The following is a 19,523-nucleotide window of genomic DNA, read 5'->3' on the forward strand; positions in this document are numbered from 1 at the left end:
AACAGAGGTGAAAGCCCATGGAGTAAAATGCCCAATCCTTGCCAGCCATGGGACACGCCTGCGCCCCAAAAGATGCCACCCCATTGCAAGCAGCCTGTCCTGGCAGGGGGGAGCTGCCGCCTGCACGGTGCAGCCTGGCGGATGGGGGCAGCCATTTGTCAGGGTACAGTGCAAACGGGAACATTTACGGGGTGACCCGCGGGAATCCCACAGCCCTTGGCCCCGCTGCCCGCCCTGCCACCCGCGGGCAGCGGAGGGAGCGCAGGGGAGGGCTGTTTGCCAGTCGAGCGCGAGATGGCCGTCCCGGGGCGCGGTGCGCGGGCGAGCGGCCCTGGTGGGCAGTGGGGGGGTGGGGGGAGCCCGTGGGGTCCCGCACGGACCCGGCGCAGGAGCCCCGTGGGGCTGACGAGCCCCGTGGGCCGGGTGGGACCCGCGCGGTTCGCCCCGCGTCTGCGAGATGCGCACGAGACAGCGCGAAGTCCCGGCAGCCAGAGCTGTCCGGGTCGCGCCTGGCAGTTTTTCCGGCGCCCCGCGCAGGCGATCGCCACGGGCACCTTCCCCGGGAGCAGCGGCGTCCTGCCGGAAGGGGCCCTTCGCGGCACTTCCGGGCCGGGTGGCGGCGGAGCGGCAGCGGCGCGGACCCCGGGCGGCGGCACCACCGGACCTGGGCCGGAGCGGGCCAGACCGGACCCCACCTCCCTCCGCAGGCCGGCCGGGCGGGCGGCACCATGATCACCTCGGCCGGTGAGGGAAGCGGCGCGGGGTAGCTTTGCGCGCCGGGGTTTCGCTGAGTCAGGGCCGTGACGGGGCACCGCCGCAGGCCGCGGGGGCGCCGGCCGCAGCGTTCCGTGAGGCCGCCCGCCGCGGGGGCCTCCCCCCGCCACGGTCACCTCTGGCCGGCAGCCGCCGTGCGGCCCGGCGGGAGCGGGAGGCCGCCCTGGTGCCTGGCGGCTCGCCACAGCCGGCACTTTACCGCCGAGCCGCGGGACGGGAGGGGACGGGACGGGAGGGGCCGCCCGTTGCCCGCCCGTGCCCCGGGGCGGTCTCCCGCCCGCCCCCCAGCGTGCCGCGGCGGCCGGAGCAGGGCTGGCGCTCCGGCGGGCGAGGTGGGGAGGCGCGGGGGTCAGAGGCAGCTGCTCGCCTGTCCCGGCGCCGCGTCCAGCTCCTGCGGTGGTTTGTGCGGGCACCCTGGTGGCTGTGCGAGCTCCCTGTGCCGCAGCTGCAAGCTGAAGGTCTTCACTTGCTTAACATGGGTAACGCCTACGAGGTGTAAAACCAGTAGCAACGTGGGGCTGTGGGAGGCACAGGAGAAGTGAGAAGGGTCAGACTTGAACTTCAGAGGGAGTCAGAAACACAAACGCCTTGCAGAGAAAAAGCCCGCCTAAAGAGTCCAGGCTAGTGAAATGTGTGAGAAAGCAGATGTTTGACACTGTTCCTGGATCTACTGAGAACTTCATAGTGTAAGAAAACATGAGAAGTATTTCCAAAAGTACTCGGGCTAGAAGTTAATATGTGACTGGTTGTGGGTTTGTGAGAGAAGCGGGACAGTAGTCTGCAAGTAGCTTTCTCTTTCTGAACCATTTGCTTTATGTTTAAGTCTTATTTTAATTGAGGAGAAGGAAGAACTCATTTCAAAGGGGTTATAAAAAGGTAGAAGGGGTGTGTTGAATAGGAGTGAGATTGCTTCCTCCTGATAGATCAGGCAAATGTAGGACCTTATTTAAAAAAAAAAAAATCATACATTTGGAGTAGGGTTGGAGAACACAGCTGGAAGGAGCGCTGTGGGATGGACTACTGAACCTGCCTTCCTTGCCTAAGGGCTGCATCGGTGCTCCTTCTGTTGTTACTGACGGATGTGTGTCTGTCCTGGTTTTAAAAAATCTCTGATAATGGAGGTTCTGCAACCTTGTTAGGTAAAGCGAGTCACTGTCTTACTGTCAGAAAACTTTTCTTACCATCAAACCTCTATCTTTGAAGCTCCAAATAAAGCTTGGTCTTACTGTTCATATCTGACACAAAGATCAGATTATTCTCTTTCTGCTGGCAGCTGTCCTGTACATGTGTGAACTCTGTACCTTTCTTAGATTTCCACAGGCTGGTCAGTCCACAGACCTCCAGTTAACCTTCGTAAGTCCCAATTGCTGCACCTCTTTGTTCTCTTTGCTCAGTTCTGAGCACCCTGGTTTGCTCATGGCTTGTAGAACACGGTGCCCAGCACTGGACACAGAGGTTTGGCTCAGGTGTGTTGGTGCTAAGAGATTGCCTTGTACATCTGCCAAGAAACGCTCTCGCTTACATGTCTCAGTGTGAAGTTGGGATTCTCTGCCTCCCACTGCAGCCGTATTTATTGATATTATTGATCATGTTTCATCTTAAGCCACTGTACTATTCAGATTCCTTTCTGTGTTTTAGTTCTGACCTGAATGTTATCCTTTCAGATTTGTCAAGATCTTTTGAAAACTCAATTCAGCCCTCCAGTAGGCTTGCTGGCCTTTCCAATTTGATGTCTTATTTAGATTTAAAAAGAGGATTGATCTATACAACAGATGAAAGATTGAAAGCAGTGAATTGTGTGGGGCTTTGGTCAGGCCTGTTCCAGCCCTTTCAGTTGCGTCCTTGCAGTCTGACAATCACTGTTCTTCAGACTGAGCCCGCCAAATAACTGTGAACCCGTCTTTCAATTACGTCATTTAAATGATATTTCCGTAGCTGTTTGTAGAAATGTTCCAGGACAGTGTCAGGAGTCCAGCTAAAGCTGTAAAATGTAACATCTTCTCTTAGCCATGAGACCTGTTGCATTGGCATGAAGAAGGTTTGGATGTTTTGACGTTGTGGTTTAACCTGGCAGGCAGCTAAACACCACACAGCCGTTTGCTCACTCCCCCACAGTGGGATGGGGAGAGAATTAAAAAAAAAAAAAATCGTAAAACCTGTAGGTTGAGATAAAGGCAATTTAACAGGACAGAAAAGGAGGGAATAATAATAATGATGATAAAAGAATATATAAACCAAGTGATGCACAGTGCAATTGCTCACTACCTGCTTGACCCATGCCCAGCCAATTCCTGAGCAGTGCCTGCCACCCCTCGGCCAACTTCCCCCTGGATTTATTTGGCATGATGTTGTATGGTATGAAGTGGGTCAGCTGTCCTGGCTGTGTCCCCTCCCAGCTTCTTATGCACCCTCTGCCTCCTCACTGGCAGGGCAGTATGACGAGCTGAAAAGTCCTTGACTTTGTGTAAGCATTGCTTAGCAACAACTGAAACATCAGCATTATCGACATTATTCTCATCCTAAATCCAAAACACAGCACTATACCAGCTACTAGGAAGAAAATTAACTCTAACCCAGCTGAAACCAGGACAGATGTGATCTTCTTTATGCTCCTTGGGGCAGTGGGAAGTGACTTGCTAGAAAGCAGTCAGCAAACTAGTGATGGAGCTGGAAGTAAGTCGCAGATTCTCTGAGTTCCTGTCTGATATGTTTTCCTCTAAGAAGGATCATCTTTTATAAACAGTGTACCTTTTCAGTTACAAATTCTGAACTATTTTATGTCATGTTTAATACAAATTTGGATCTGATATTTGAATTTTAATACTGATTATTTTAAACCAGCATTCCAGAGACAGCCTTCTTTCCAGTTCTGTTGGTTTTGAACTAAATAACATGCTCACTTTTGAAACAGAGAGTCTAAAACTGACTCTGGTCTTGTTTTGCAGCTGGAATTATCTCTCTTCTGGATGAGGAAGAGCCACAGCTCAAGGTAAGCTCTTACATCTGGGAGCAAATAGCAGCAAATGCATTATGTTGAGAGCATTAAATCAGAAATGAGTGCCTCTCCATAATTAATGGTTGGACAGCAACAGGTGGACTCCAAATTGTATCTAGCCTGAAAGCTGAAAGGAAGGGCTTAAATAACATGGTAACAGGTGACAAACTTCCTCGTTTTGAACATGGATCAAACTGGAGCTTCACATGCGAAGATCTTTACTCACTGAAGCTCCCAGCTCTCTGTTGATAATGGGACTTTGTTACTTAAAAGCGTTCCAGAGACTGCATTTTGACTATGTACAATTCAAAGCTGAAGAATATCTCAAGATTTTTAGCATCGTTTAAGCACTCTAAAACAAAATCACAGTTACAGTTTTCACTTGGAAGAAAAAAATCACAATAGTAGTAGGAGAAGAAAACAGGAACAGAAACTTTACAGTCCACAGAGCATATGAGTCCATGGGACAACACCAAACACTCGAAGTGGTGGTGTACTGGTGACACTTGCTAGTTACTTGAACAGTTAACATAGCCCTTTTTATGAGAAGGAGATGCATCCTGTAATATTGGTAATCCCCTGAATGTTTTGCTTGGAAGCAGACATAGGTGGTGATAAATCTGAATAAACCCTGCTTTTCCTTTGAACTGGTTACAAGTGAGCTGGTTCTGGTCTGGGTGTTGTTCATCTGCTAAAGTGCTGTGTCCAAATAAATAAGGAGAGCTGGCTTGCATAGACCACAGGCCAAAGAGTTCGATGTGCTACACAAAGGTTGCCACAAAGACTTGGAAAGCTTTGTGTTTTAAGGAATTTCACCTCTCAGTCATTTTAGCCAGTCATTCCTCACAGAGGGGCGAGAAGGAACATCAGGGTTGTCTTAACTGTTAAGCGAACAGCCCTTCATTTGCAAAGGACTTGAAAAGATTAGTGAATGCTTGTGAAGATCTTTTACAGTTTGCTGTTGAAATGAGTCAGTGTTTACGATATCAGTCTTAGGCAATACTTCATTTTTACTGGGGAAAGATAATGAATTTTTTTGTAATAACTTTTTATTATTTTTTGTAGGAGTTTGCTCTTCACAAGTTGAATGCTGTTGTCAATGACTTCTGGGCAGAAATCTCCGAGTCAGTGGACAAAATGTAAGAGAAGGCGCTTTTTTTACTTCAGGGTGTGGTGCTTGAAAAGAACATGAGATACGAAGTAGATGTAGTTCTGGTTGCTTGATACTGGCTAGTACAGCATCTAGCTCCATGTTTTCCAGAAAGCACCAGTATAAGTCCATGTGAGGTTGGAGCTGTAGTCCCAAACATGCAAGTTCAGTCAAGCTGTCCTGTGGCGTTAAGGAGAACTGAGCACACAGACCTGATGCTCTTCTCTCTCTTCTTTGCAGTGAAGTTCTCTATGAGGATGAGGGCTTTCGGAGCCGGCAGTTTGCTGCTTTGGTTGCTTCTAAAGTTTTTTACCACCTGGGAGCTTTTGAGGAATCACTGAACTATGCCCTGGGAGCAGGTGACCTCTTCAATGTCAACGACAACTCGGAATATGTGGAGACGATCATTGGTAAACGACTGTTGCTGCAAAAGAAAAGCTCTTGTCAAAACTGCTGTAACTTTGAGATTTTACTAGATTTAGCTGCTTTTCTCCATATTCGTCTTCCTCTCCTTGTGTTCATTTAAACTGATGCTGCAGCTGTTTTTACCCATTTTATTTTTGCTTTGTTTTCCCTGCTTTGGGATTCTGTAGTGGAACTACAGATTTAGGAGTTCTGTCAATTTTTTCCTATTTTAACCATTATTCCATTGCGAATTTGTAATAGCAGAATCGCTTTGGTTGTTTATTGTCCCTTCTCTCATTTGTGTGCTAATGTTATTGCTGATGTCCGCATAACTTTTAAAATAATCAGCTAGTGAGTGTAGCTGTAACCTAACTGAGGCCTGCCGTTTTTTTCTCCACCTTTAACAAGATGAGAAATCAGATGTTGAATGCATGTATACTTTGAATGTCTTTTAAAAGTCTCATCTGCTAATATCACTTACCCTGTACAGGATATGATGGACCAGGGCTGGCTTTCCGTTTCCCCGACCAGTGCTAACAGTGGAGCTAGGAAGTCTCCTGCTCCTACTTCCTCATTTATTTAAAATATCATGCCACTTAAACAAAGATCATGTCATTGGTTCCATTTTAGAAATACCTGCTTGGTTTCAGCGCTAAAATCGGAGGGTTTTAGAAGAGGATATAAGTATCTTCCACTGCTATCTGTATATGACTACACGAATAGTTCTCATGCCTCACCTTTGTGTAGTTTCCCATGTGCTGTATTTGCTGGTAGAACGTGTGTATGAACATACTGGTCTCTTCATCTGTAAAAAAACTGCAAACATCTAGGAAGCTGACTTTTTTCCCCCCCTTATATTTATTCAATATCTTTTCAGCAAAATGTATTGACCACTATACCAAGCAGTGTGTGGAGAATGCGGAGCTGCCAGAAGGAGAGAAGAAACCTGTTGATGAAAGGCTAGAAGGCATAGTGAACAAAATGTTCCAGCGGTGCTTGGATGACCACAAGTACAAGCAGGCCATCGGCATTGCTCTAGAGACACGCAGGCTGGACATCTTTGAGAAAACCATCCTCGAATCGGTATGTGCAAGAGACAGGAGATGCATGTAGCTAGTCTCTTCCAGGTGTGGATCCAGAAGTGAAGTGAAAGATCCATGTTGCTATGGAACGTGCCCTGCTTTGCATGAAAAGAGTAAAAGATGAAACACAGGGGATTGAGTTTATGCAGTTTCTGCCAAGGTGGAGTGAGTGTGCGTGTGTTTGGTTCAACATGTTCACAGAAGGCAGAGCCACTCAGGGCTATCAAGCATGGAGAGACTCCTACCTTTAAGAAATCCCTGACCTTCAAGTTGCTGGGGGAATATTCACAGGAAACCTGACCGTGTGTCCTCGTCTTCAGGTATTCCTTGTCAGCTGCTAGCAGAGCTGTGTTACTGGACTAGGCAGACCTTAGGTCTGGTGTAACGTAAGAACAGCTCTTTTGTTTTGTTGTGCCTGTCATCTGCTGTGTAATTCACTGCGGGAAGGGATCAGTAGGGTTAGGTAAGTGATTTATTTATGGTAGTTAAAACAAACTAAAAAAAATGCAGTAGTTGGGTGAGCTGCTCTAAATTTCAGTAAGTGGCTCTGTGCCACTTAGTCTCAGCTGTCCCTGCCTGCAAGGCAGTACAGTCTGGTTTTCGCATCTTTCACTGAGGATTTAAAGTGAGTCGTGGTACCTGGTCGTGGTGATCAGAGAAACGTGCCTGTAGTCGTTTGCAGCAGCTCAGTGGAGGTGTGTAATCTTGTTAGGCTGCAGTATCTCAGTCATGCCAGAACACATGGTTTAAATCCTTTAAATTTTACCACATCTCAGTTTACAGCTTTCCCGTATTTTTGGATGTCTCCCATTTCTGTATATGGGAGGGGGATACTCATAAGGCATCTGTCTTACTCTCTCTGTTTGCTGTCCTATGCATTTACTAGCTTTATTGCCCCTTATAAGTCCATCATTTCAAATTAGCTTTCTGAAGTCTAGTAACCAAATCTGTTTCTCAGTCTCTAGCAAGAAACAGGAGGATCTTTGTCTTGAGGATCTTTTCTTGATGCGTGGCTTCTTTTGCTGACATTTTATGTTACGGCAGTGAATTTCACTGCAACCAAGGATGATTATTCAAACAAGAAAGGTGAAGAAGGGGAAATAGATATTGGACTTGTAAATTAGTCTTTTGCATGTTTTAACTACTGAGTTTAATATATTAGTCCTGTATATTTTTGGTAGTACTTTTTCTTTACTCTGCAATACACCTGCGTATAAGCTTTTCTGAAATGGGAAAGGAAGCTGTGAATGTTTATATGTGCACATCTTTTACTCTACTTTTTAAAATGGAAAGGAGGTAGCTTTATTTTAATTCCTAAATCCTGCTTGTCAGTCTAAACTCAGACTTGATATCCTTGAATTTAATTTCAGAACGATGTTCCTGGGATGCTAGCCTACAGCTTGAAGCTCTGTATGTCTTTGATGCAGAACAAACAGTTCCGTAATAAAGTCTTGAGAGTTCTAGTTAAAATCTACATGAATCTGGAGAAACCAGACTTCATCAACGTATGCCAGGTAAACCTCTCAGAGTGCTGTTTAAAGATCAATCAAAAGTTCTTCTTTAGAAGTACTTGACTTGACATCTGCCTGATCTCTGTTTTTTATTCAGTTAAATGAAATCTCTTTTCCTGGTTATGTGCTTCAAATATATATCAAAGTGAGATGAAAAAGAGATGCAAGTATTGCACATTTGATCAATTTATAGAGAAACAAACGCATTCAAAGGCAGTTTGGGGGCATAGGCAACTCTGACAGAATATTTCAGGCCTATGTAGGGAGTATCAGATGGTAGGTTCACAGCTTGGAGTTTTATTTATTCCTCGAAAGAACGTTTACAGTGCCTTGGTTTTTGGTAAGCCGTTGTCTGAATGCATTTGAACAACCAGTTACTGAGATCTTCTCAGGCCTTTGCTGATTTTCGTATGCCATGTACGTGTGACTCAGGAGTGTTGTGCCTGTTCCATTTTAGCTGAGACATCCCTACAAAATGATTGATACTTCTTTAATGTGCTTTTGAAATTTCTGTGTTTAGTAGGACACTATTGTCAGCTTCCAAAGATAAAAATGCAGAAATAGGAAGGCTTGAATGTTGTGTCTCGAATTTGTAATAGTTGATCTCATTTTTAAAATGACCTATGAAAATTCTTCAAAGATTTATTATCCTCTATGAGAGAGTTTTTCTTTCTTTGAAGAGTGTTCTGTAGATGCAGCAGATAAGGGAATGAGGAAAATGGAATGTGGCCTTAGGTAGTGCTGCTGTTTCATTCCGAAATATATAATGTCTTCGCCTAATTATTTTTTTCCTATTCTTCCCTTCCTCCCGCTCAGTGCCTGATATTCCTGGATGACCCACAGGCTGTGAGCGACATCTTGGAAAAACTGGTGAAGGAAGATAACCTTCTCATGGCCTACCAAATTTGCTTTGATCTATACGAAAGTGCTAGCCAACAGTTCTTGTCTTCTGTGATACAGAACCTCCGCACGGTTGGCACTCCCATTGCCTCTGTGCCTGGATCCACCAACACTGGCACCGTCCCTGGATTGGAGAAAGACAGGTGGGGAGACTGGCTTGAGAAGAGACGTAATTGTTCAGTTACAGTCCTGCTCTGATGGAGCCTCCTGTTCTGTGCCCGTTAGAAACAATTGAGTTACTCCCCTTACTTTAAGTCAGGGTAATTATTTGCTCAGGGCAAAAATTGTGTATTACCAGAATCCACTAATGCATTTTCCTTTGCAGTTGAAGTAACCATGGTACAGTTACTGTGGCTCAGCTAATGAGCAGTATTTCATTAAGGCATAGTGAGAGTTGCTCAGGAACACTCTGATGTGTAGTCTTTGCAGCAACTGGTAGAGCTAAGGAAGAGGAGAGTTCGGGCAAAAAGCTCATCACAGCTATGTGCGAGCTTGGTTTCACACTGGGCTTGTAGTCTCCTACCTGCTTGTGGGGAGAGTGAGCTCAGACAATACCGTAGTCTTATAGTCCTTTTTGTACTTGCAGTTAAAAAGAGTCAGTTCAAATCTAGTCTGAGTTTTGTTAAAGTTCTAACATTTAAAACTTGTTCAGTGGTCAACATCACTGGATCTTAGCTGGAGGAAGCCTCTGGTTAAGAAAACCATTCTATCTTCTTTATTTTTAATTTTGATGGCTTGCAGGTAATTGACATAGATAACTTTGCTTTAAACCTCTGTTTTTAGAGGGTTGGCCAATCCTCTAAGGCTGCTGCCCAGCTCAGTGGCAGTGTGCAACAAGTTTGTGCTCCAGCTGCTCTTTAATCACCAGAGCTATCATGTCTGTACACAACCTGATCCCTGCACCATCTTTGAAGTGTGGTGGGGAATGCTACCTAGATTTAACTCAGGCTGGTTAAATGTAGGGGCTTATGCAGCTGTGAGGAACTGGGTCTAAATGCTTTTGAATTAGTGATATAGGCATACCCAGCATTCTCCTCTCTTCTTTTCCGGTGAAATAAAAGGAAAGGCACAGAATAATTTATAAGTCAGGCGGTGAAGCATTAGGACAAGGTGCTAATAACAGCTTAATAGCTTTTGGTTCCATTTCCATGCTCTAGCATCATTCCTAATAGTGATGAGCTCAGGGCTTCTGGGTGAGGATATAATTATCCTTGTTGCCTAGTTGTTGACCTTGTTTTCTCGCCTGGCTCTGCCTATTCATTCTCTACAAGCATATCTCTTTTTTTTTTTTTTTTTTTTTTTTTCCCCTATGTCTCTGGATGGAGTGAGGGAGGAGTTTTCCAGGCCTTTGTCTTCAAGTTCCCTGAAAATTGAATTAGGGAGGAGTTTGCTTCTCAGCAGTGACCTCCAGATAGACAGCCCTGGTTCTGTCAAAAGTCCTGTTTCCAGTCATCATCATCTCTAAATCCCAGACTATTCTTTCAGGGCAGTGTTAGCTGTAATTACAGCGCTTGGCTAGTTACGAGTGATGATCTGAGCTGCATTTTTTATTTTATTTCAGTGATGCTATGGAAGCAGAAGAGAAACCAGGAAGCACTTGTGCAGGGAAGTCTGCAGAAATCGTGAGTACCATCTCCAAAATATGCCTTGCTGAGTTTTTCTTATGTGTTCTCTTTGAACTTCTGGCGGTGTTAGATTGATGTGGCTGACAGTCTGGAAGTCCCGCAGTTCAGATAACGAAAACTGGAGGAGATTGGGAAGTGGGTAGATTTCATCAGGAATTACTGAGCCCAGAAAAAAGGGAAAGCCAGAAGGATCTGGCTCATGCATTTGCTTTTTTTGATGTTGAAATAATTAACTCATTCCACAAGAAAGATCTTGAAATTTGACTGCTGCTGATGAATTAGCTTCATGTGTTTTTTTTTTTCCTTCATCTTCTGAAATCCAACCGAACCTTCGTTGATGCATTAGCTTGATTTTTTTTTTTTTTTTTTTTTTTCCTTTCTGAAATCTGACTGTAGTTCTGGTTGGATAGAACTGATGCTGTTCTGCAGGAATGGCAGAAGGACATGCTGACATAACATAGTTTGTTTTCTATGAAGAAGGATGGTGTTGCCTCTGGCTAGGATGGTAGCTATGTTGCTGGGCCAGCCAGTTAGACTTTTGTTTAGTTTCTTTTCCCAAGTATGGGACAAAGTGATTTCACTTCTAACATGCACGTACAGTTGCGTTTCAGCCTGCAGAATAGCTAATGCAGTTCTGACACTTCTAATGCTGAGGAAAGGAGATGCTACTGGAGAGGAAAGAAAAAAAACACCTTGTCTCGGATTTTTCTTTTTCCCCATGGTGCATGTTTGTGAACTAGACTTGGGAATCTTTGAGAGATTCTTGCAAATCAATGAAAAAGGACAATGTTTTAATTAATTAAGGGCAAACAGAAGTGCTTTCTTGAAATTATATTCCATGAGGAAAAGAAAAGGGCTGGAGTTTCTTGCCACATCAATGAACCTGTAAACAGTGGTTTTGTGGAGAAAAGGTGTCTTGAATCAATTTCTGCTGCATTGGCATTGCTGATTGTGCCAAGGGACAAGTACATAAATACGATCTTCGTCGCCAGAACTGTTTTTGAGCTTAATCTTCCACAATTCAGAATGCTGACTGTAAAGAAATAATTGAGGGAATTAGTTTAAGGGCTGAACTACTCATGCTTGGCTGGTCTCTGGCCAGCTAACAATGCCGGTACAAAGAGCTGCAGTGTAGTTTTCACCCTGCTTAGAAGGGACTTCAGTTGGGACTTAAACTGTGGAAAGTGTTCCATGGTGGGGAAGAAGGAGACTTTCTCAAAGAGCTCTGGAAGATGAATGTATTAGAGATTCCTAGCTCTACTAGCCATTATTCTAATAAAGCCTTTAGCTCACAAGAATGATGATGCAAGTCAGCAGGATCTTGCAAAGTGTTGTGGTTTTATGGTCCTCTCCATTAAAACTTCCATGGAAATACAGGTTCACATATATAAAAGTGGATTCCTCTTTCAGGAGACTCATTGTATCTGTAAGGCCAAACATAGCAGCTCTCAGAATATCAGATGTCACCCATACCCTTTTGCCTTCAATGAAAGAATAAATTTGTTTTCAAAGAGTCTCTTCTCCCACCTGCACTGTTGTGCACAAAGGGACTTGGTTATCTGGGAGGTTTGGGTTTGTGCAGCAAGGGCAGGAACAATGTCCTTTTAGTCCTAAAACCTGATAGATTTTGGAATATGGTGATGGGAACGTACCAGCATGGCTTCTCATGAACTGTATTTAACAGAACTGTAGTTGGATTCTCATGTTTTTTCTTCTTTTTGTTTTTATGTGAAGAACCCAGAGCCTAAGGACCAGATCTCAAAAATGATTAAAATTTTAAGTGGGGAAATGGCCATTGAGTTACATCTGCAGTTTTTAATACGAAACAACAATACAGACCTCATGATCCTCAAAAACACAAAGGTAAGAGGCTTTGTTAAATAGGGTCGTCTCGGATTATCTGATTAATTTTGTGTTTCTTTTGATCATGTTGCTGTTATTTTATAACATCATCTTACATTTTAGCATGGCCTCCCTAGGTCTTGAGGATACAAATCTGTGTTTTGGTCATGATAAATTAACATTTAAAAATTGAACCTGTGAGGCTGAAAAAGAGCTGATTGCACCCAAAGAAGGCCATATAATAAGATTGCATCAACTTAGAGCTACTATGACCTAATGACAAGCTGCTTATTAGCATGTTGGTAGTGGGTTTTTGTTTGGGTGTTTGTTTGTTTTTTTCTGCAGATTGGTTATAGAAACTGATCTTTTTATCCCCGTTTTTTTTGGTGGGTTTGCTTTCCATGTCGTCAGTAAGATGGATGAACTCACCCTCCAGCTCCACGATTGATCCAGTGCAAATGCTGCTGGTTGGGGAGGGAGTCAGCCAGGACTGGAGGTTACAGCGTGTTGGTATCTTGGCTGAGGTTTTATGTGAGACCACACCTTCATCTTACCTGAAGAAATCCTGACATGTGCTCAGAGATTATGTCCACATTGAAGACAAAACCGATAGGGAGTACTAGTGAATTGAGTAACTGGTTTTGTTTTGAGTGGGCAAATGAGAACTTATAGGTAAATTAGACTCTCTTAACCTAAATGATTATTAGAAATCATAGGAGAAGTGTTTTATATGTGGAATGAGGTGCACATCATCAGCCAAAACGGTAGGAGATACTTGTCAGTGCATTCTTCTATTTCAGGAAGCACTTCAAATTTATTGGAAATTTTTTTCCATCTGCTGGTTGAGTGCTTGGGAGTAATCCTGCAGAGTATTCCAGGGATGGCTTGAAAACATCAGCAGCACATGCTATGCAGTGCTCAGTTCTGGGGACCAGAAGGGGGATTCTCCAGTTAAGCTGCAATTGAAGTAATCACATGTCTGACAGAAACTCGTAGAAAGGATTGGTTTGCACTGGAAAGATGGGTTGAGGAAATATTAAATGTATTAACAGCCTATTAACATTGATTAAAGAGAAACTGCTGGTTAAATTGAGCGTAATTACAATCCATTTTTCTAGTGTACTGGCAAGCATGTTAAGTGACCTTGGCCATATCTTTTGCTGACTGGTGATACCGATTGTTTTTGTTCTTTCAGGATGCAGTGCGGAATTCCGTCTGTCATACAGCAACGGTTATAGCAAACTCCTTTATGCATTGTGGTACAACCAGCGACCAGTTCCTCAGGTAAATCTGTGGCAAGGAAGCTCCAATGTCATTTAGAGGTGTTTGAACAACATTGTTATCCTGCGTAGCTTGATGCTTCTAAAAGGGTGGCTGCAGAGCTCTGAGCTTAGAGAAGAATAAACAAAAGATCTGAAAACTGATGTGGAGGCAGAGGGAAGAAGCTGGAGTTGTTTCCTTTTTCTCTGTCTTCACAAATTTGCTTTATTTGAATGCTAACCATGTGAGCAGTTTGGAGGATGGGAGATCTGGAATTTCTCTTCTCCTTGTTTACTAGTTGGAGAATTTCTGAGATGATGATGTATCATTTTTGGTAGAGATTGACAGCACTAAGTGACTCTTGGAAGGGAAATGTGAGGACTGACCTTACCAGGGCCTTGAGGAAAGCTCCAGAAGCTCTGCTCAAGTTTCTTCCAGAGAGTTGATGGGCTACATATTGAGCAGTTGTTCTCCACCTTTCACTGAGATTGCCAGTATCTAGGAGCTTGACTACTACCAGCCAAAAATAAGGGCTGATGAAGGGGAGAGGGCTACAGCGTGGAAGTACAGTTAACCTTCTTGCCTTCTGGAGCTACTTTCTGGTTTGAAAGCAGTCTTCTGTGCTGTGAAACCTTACTTGCAGGGTGAGGAATGGGCTGTATGAAAAACTTTGTATAACCTTTCTCTTTTTGTCTTCCAGAGACAATTTGGAGTGGCTGGCCAGGGCCACTAACTGGGCTAAGTTTACTGCTACCGCCAGCTTGGGTGTTATACACAAGGTACCGTTGCATTCATGTTCCTTTATTCAATATGCGTTTGACCTGTGAACACTGCAGACATTTAAAGCAGGGATTCTGAGTGATGCCTGCACCCCAGCTTTCCTAGTCTTTTGGTCTGTTGTGAGGCAGCTGTGACATAGTTTGTCTTTGCACTAAAGAAAAGCTGTGCTTTATCAAGTCCATCTCACCTGATATCTGATCTGGTTTACGGCATGTTTTGCTGATCATCAAAAAGGTGGTAGGATAACATAGCTCAAGGAGAAAGTCTTCTTCCTAGTTGTTCTTTTCCTTTGTGAGTTGAACACAGTCGACAGTTTGTAGCTATTAACGTTGCAGGTGTATATTTCTCAAGTGTATTTCCTGTCTTTGGGACAGTACCAAAGTCCTTACTCTAGTTTCGGTAAGTACCAAAGTCCTTACTCTAGTTAGAATCATAGAATTCATAGAATCATAGAATGGTTTGGGTTGGAAGGGACCTTAAAGATCAACCTAGTTCCAACCCCCCTGCCATGGGCAGAGAAATCCTCCACTACACCAGATTGCCCAAAGCCTCATCCAGCCTGGCCTTGAACACTTCCAGGGATGAGGCATCCACAACTTCTCTGGGCAACTTGTTCCAGTGCCTCACCACCCTCAATGTAAAAAATTTCTTCCTTATATCTAATCGAAATCTCCCCTCTTTCAGTTTGAATCCATTGCCCCTTGTCCTATCACTACACGCCCTTGTAAAAAGTCCCTCTCCAGCTTTCCTGTAGTTAGTTTCAATAAGTTTGAACGGTGACCTAAGTAGCGGTCTTTTTCTTCAAACTCATTCACGGAAAGGGTGTATTTAAACCTGTTTTGAAACAGCAAGAAATCTTTGTAATTGTGTTGTGTGTCTCAGCCCCCCTTGAAATGCTCTAGAGAATAAATTGATGTTGCTTCTGGCCAAATTTGTCCTGACTTAGATCAGTGACCAAGGGATTGACATGTACTCGTGTGCTGGGGTTAATAAAACCCCAGTAAAGAAGGATTCTTGGCTGGTTCTTGTGGAGAAAGTAATGGCTATAACATGTTTGATCCTGACTTGTTTAACTGTTATTGCAAAATGTTTGCATCCACCGTGTCTTCACCTTTCACTTCCCATTGTCTTCCTTTCCTGCTGGACACGGTACATACAGGGTCATGAGAAAGAAGCATTACAGCTAATGGCAACGTACTTACCCAAGGACACCTCTCCAGGGTCAGCCTACCAGGAAGGTGGAGGTCTCTATGCCTTGGGTCTCATTCATGCTAACCACGGTGGGGACATCATTGACTATTTGCTGAACCAGCTGAAGAATGCCAGTAATGATGTATGTACTGAGTTCAGTAATGAAGCTTTGTTTTGTTGGGAATATCCAGAAGGATGCTAGCTGGTTTAGAAGTGGGGGTTAGAGGTAACTAGCACTGACAGTGGTGTGATCCTTACACTTCCTGTAGGCCTTAAATATAAAGTTTGATTTTAACGACCTATTGCTCAAGGTTTGGGTAACATTTTTGGGAAATTCCTATGTATTTGACAGTGAACCTAGTTTCATTTTTTCCTACTGCTTATATATCTACTTTGTTTTGCTAGTGGACCTGCAGTATTCAGGCAGCATTATTGCTTACAGTGTCGCTGTCAAAGGAATAAGCCACAAAATGCTTCTGCTGCCCTGTGGGCTTAATGTGTCTTATACAAAAAGAAGCGTTTTACTTCACCACTTGCTGTTTGTAGACCTCTACAAAAAGTGTCGTTTTAAGTTTGGAATAGATGAGTATTTTTCCAGCACGTTCCCTTCTTTCGGTAATTTCAGACTACATCTTTAAAAATTCTGTGAATGGATCTCACTCGTATGAAATGTACTGCCTTTTCTGTATCTGTTGTTAGAACAAAAGGGGATGTAGGCTGTTTAAGTGGCTACTGATTTACTTTTCCATTTAAAAGCTATTACTAGGCAGCAATTTTTACGCATGCTGCAGATTATGTTATTGCATAAATCACTCAGTGGGGAAAAAGACCTTAAAGATACTAAAAAGTCTCTTACGCTGTGTGAAAAGCTTCTGGTACTCATTGTTTATGGGCTTTTGAACGGCTGGTTTTATTCTAGCTTCTGCCTCTTTCATCAAAGTTATGTCTGAGAATGTAAAAGTGATATTTCTAACAGGTCAGGAGATAATTTTGGGTGGTTTGGGGCTAAAAGTTTGCAGCTTTATATTGATGGAAAGATGTCTATTTCAGCTGAAGCTATATTGTTTCCTGACTTATGATGACTAAACTTGCATATGCTTCTCCAGATTGTCCGACATGGTGGCAGCCTGGGTTTGGGTCTGGCTGCCATGGGGACAGCACGTCAAGATGTGTATGATTTGCTGAAAACAAATCTATACCAGGATGATGCAGTGACAGGTAAATGTTCTGCTTTCAAAGCAAATAATCATCTGAGGCCTTATCAGACATCTGTGGGTTTTTTGATTATTTTTTTCTTTTTTTTTCCCCCCAGGTTTTCTCTTAGCAGCATAGATTGCTTCTAGGTTGCCTTATGTGTTTTATTTACCAGCCTTTTCCTGATGAGCACAGTTCTTCAGTTAGGTGGCAGTAATGTTCAGAGGTCCTGTCAAGACAGGTCTGTTGCACTATGCCAAATATTGATATAGACATGCTAGGTCTTTAAACAGTCCCTTATTTTGCTCTATTCTTGCCTTTGTCATACACATTGTATTTACTGCGGTTGATCTCCAGAGCCATGTGCCCTTTTTGGCAGAGAGGCAGGCTTGGAGAAGCTTGTGGCGGCTACTTCTGCCTTGGCAAGGATTCACAGGAAAATTATGTCAGCAGCTCTTGGCCCAATAAAGAGAGAATTGAACTTGATAGGGAAGAGCACTAAGTTGTGGCTGGTAGGTTATCATTACAAGCACACTTGGCTGTGAATAATGGGATTGCTGGGCACAATGGTGTCCAGAAGTGATCTGTTGCCCTACATCTTGTGTGATTCTCTAGATACAACATTTACTGCTTTTGGGAGCAGAGTTTGCTTGATTTGTTGGGTTTTTTTTTTTCTTTGCTGTGCAGGTGAGGCAGCTGGTCTGGCACTGGGATTGGTTATGCTGGGATCTAAAAATGCTCAGGCTATTGAGGACATGGTTGGCTATGCACAGGAAACCCAGCATGAAAAGATTTTGCGAGGCCTTGCAGTTGGAATTGCTCTGGTCATGTATGGGAGGATGGAGGAGGCAGATGCTCTCATTGAGAGTCTCTGCAGAGATAAGGTAAGTTTAGCTGTGACTTAATCCCTGGCCCTTTTTTTGTACGAGTGACCTTCCTGTCCTTTTATGAAATCTCCAATTACAGTGAGTTGGCTGTATTGAACCAGGCAAGTTTTACGTGGGTCTGAAGTAGGGCGGTTTCACAGGTTGCTTCACCGATCAAAAATACAAGAACAACAGTGCTTAGTCATGTATTTCTTTAGCCTCATACTCAGTCCCTGTAGTCCTGTGAGCAGCAACAAGGAGCAGAACAGGGTGTAATGGTTAAAATCAGATGAGGCTTGCTGTAGGTTGGTCACTCTCCAGGATCTAGTAGTGGTTAACAGCAGATAATGAATAAGCAGCAGAATAACACATCTGCCAGATACTGTCTTTGGCAGCCTGTGACATAGCAACTTTCTGCCCCCTTGAAGTTGGTAATGATGACCCTGCTTTGGTGATTGTCCTGTTACTCATCTTCGATAAACAGTTAATCACCGAGATGTTTGCAGATTCCAAGCCCAAGAGTGGAACAGATTTAGAGTCAGAATTACTGAGTCCCTATTTGGATGGATGTTAAATATTGATGCTTTCTCTTCCAGGATCCAATTCTCCGTCGTTCTGGCATGTACACTGTTGCTATGGCATACTGTGGCTCAGGGAACAACAAGGCTATCAGACGCCTGCTGCATGTGGCTGTAAGTAGGAGCTCATAGCAAGAAATTTGTGAGGAGAGAGTACGCACAGCGCTTTGACAGGCTCTGTGTCTACAGTGTTAATGTTCAAATCAGAAATCGTGAAGTGATGAAAGCTTTCCTTAATACTTTGAGTAGAAGCAACAGGGTCTTCTGACATTGGGATAAGTAGACTTTCAGCAAGAGAATATTCAACCTGGTATCACAAAAAAGGAACCTACTGAAAAATAAAACATGATCCTAAAGTAGTTGGTAACAGATTTGCAGTGAATAGTCTGTGTAATGATAGACTGGGGAAAAAAGAACTTAAGCTGTCAAAGATGAGATCTGCCTGCCCTTTGCTAGGCTTGCAGTGACAGTGGATGAACAAGAGTGAGGCTGTTTTCAGCTAAGGCTGAACATGATTGTTAACTTTCTTTCTCTGTAACCCTGTCTTCTTGATTAGCTTGTGTGCTTGACACCTGGCCTGAAATGTTGCAGAGTCCTCAAGTGTTTTATTTATTTTCTGAATTTCCTGTTTTCCCTTTTGTAGGTGAGTGATGTCAATGATGACGTGAGGCGGGCAGCTGTTGAGTCACTTGGTTTTATTCTGTTCAGGTACAGTGTCTTCCTCGGTCACTTCCACAGCCTTCAATTTGATGTGTGTTAGATTTTCAGGAAATGTGTGTGCTATTGCTTTCTCAAAAGGACTCAATTGCTAACTGAGTGGAGGTCCAATAGTCAAAAAAATTGAGAGAGAATAAAACTTGATTCAGAATTAGAAGCCTTCCTTAATGCTCATCAGATGCTTAATGAGCCTTTCTGTAGGTTTCCGGACTTAGAGCTTAATTGTCTGAATAGAGTTAGATGAATTTGATGAATAGAATGAAAAATTAATATTTACAGGATTGAGAGTTAATGAAAAATTAAATATACAGTGCTTGTTCCAGGCCTCTTAAAGGCAGCAGTACTTAGACAAATAATGTCTGCCTAATTGCTATCTAAAACATTCCTGGAGGTTGTTACTTCAGTAAAAATAACGTGAAGAAGGATGTCAAAATTTCATCTGTCTTGTTTTTTAAGTATCCACTGTTAAACCTTGACAGGTTACTGGGCTTATGTTGTGGTAATGTAAGCCCATCACAAAATAGTCATGATGTTTGCTTTGATTCTTTAAAGTGAAATCTGTTCCTGAACTGGTGCTTTGTAGTGCCCTGTAGTGTTCTGTAGTTCCCTAGGTAAGAGGTGTTTGGGGTTTCTTTTGTTAGATTGGGGACTTG

General features: G+C 43.5%; 1 protein-coding gene across 2 annotated transcripts in view; it reads left to right on the forward strand.

Moving 5' to 3' along the window:
• The first annotated feature begins 695 nt into the window (after nt 1-695).
• Nucleotides 696-19,523, forward strand: part of PSMD1 (proteasome 26S subunit, non-ATPase 1) — a 78,709-nt gene continuing 59,881 nt past the window's right edge. For both annotated transcript variants that reach the window (XM_086618195.1, XM_086618196.1), the window contains exons 1-16: nt 696-744; nt 3,720-3,763; nt 4,835-4,908; nt 5,160-5,329; nt 6,202-6,407; nt 7,777-7,920; nt 8,734-8,960; nt 10,379-10,439; nt 12,177-12,305; nt 13,480-13,568; nt 14,245-14,323; nt 15,484-15,657; nt 16,622-16,733; nt 17,397-17,593; nt 18,172-18,267; nt 18,797-18,861. In XM_086618195.1, the coding sequence (XP_086474321.1) occupies nt 729-744; nt 3,720-3,763; nt 4,835-4,908; nt 5,160-5,329; nt 6,202-6,407; nt 7,777-7,920; nt 8,734-8,960; nt 10,379-10,439; nt 12,177-12,305; nt 13,480-13,568; nt 14,245-14,323; nt 15,484-15,657; nt 16,622-16,733; nt 17,397-17,593; nt 18,172-18,267; nt 18,797-18,861 (1,883 nt within the window). In that variant the 5' untranslated portion in view covers nt 696-728. The remainder of the gene's footprint in view (nt 745-3,719; nt 3,764-4,834; nt 4,909-5,159; nt 5,330-6,201; nt 6,408-7,776; nt 7,921-8,733; nt 8,961-10,378; nt 10,440-12,176; nt 12,306-13,479; nt 13,569-14,244; nt 14,324-15,483; nt 15,658-16,621; nt 16,734-17,396; nt 17,594-18,171; nt 18,268-18,796; nt 18,862-19,523) is intronic.

The sequence above is a fragment of the Tauraco erythrolophus genome, chromosome 11 (assembly GCF_009769465.1).
Source record: "Tauraco erythrolophus isolate bTauEry1 chromosome 11, bTauEry1.pri, whole genome shotgun sequence".
Lineage (NCBI taxonomy): Eukaryota > Metazoa > Chordata > Aves > Musophagiformes > Musophagidae > Tauraco > Tauraco erythrolophus.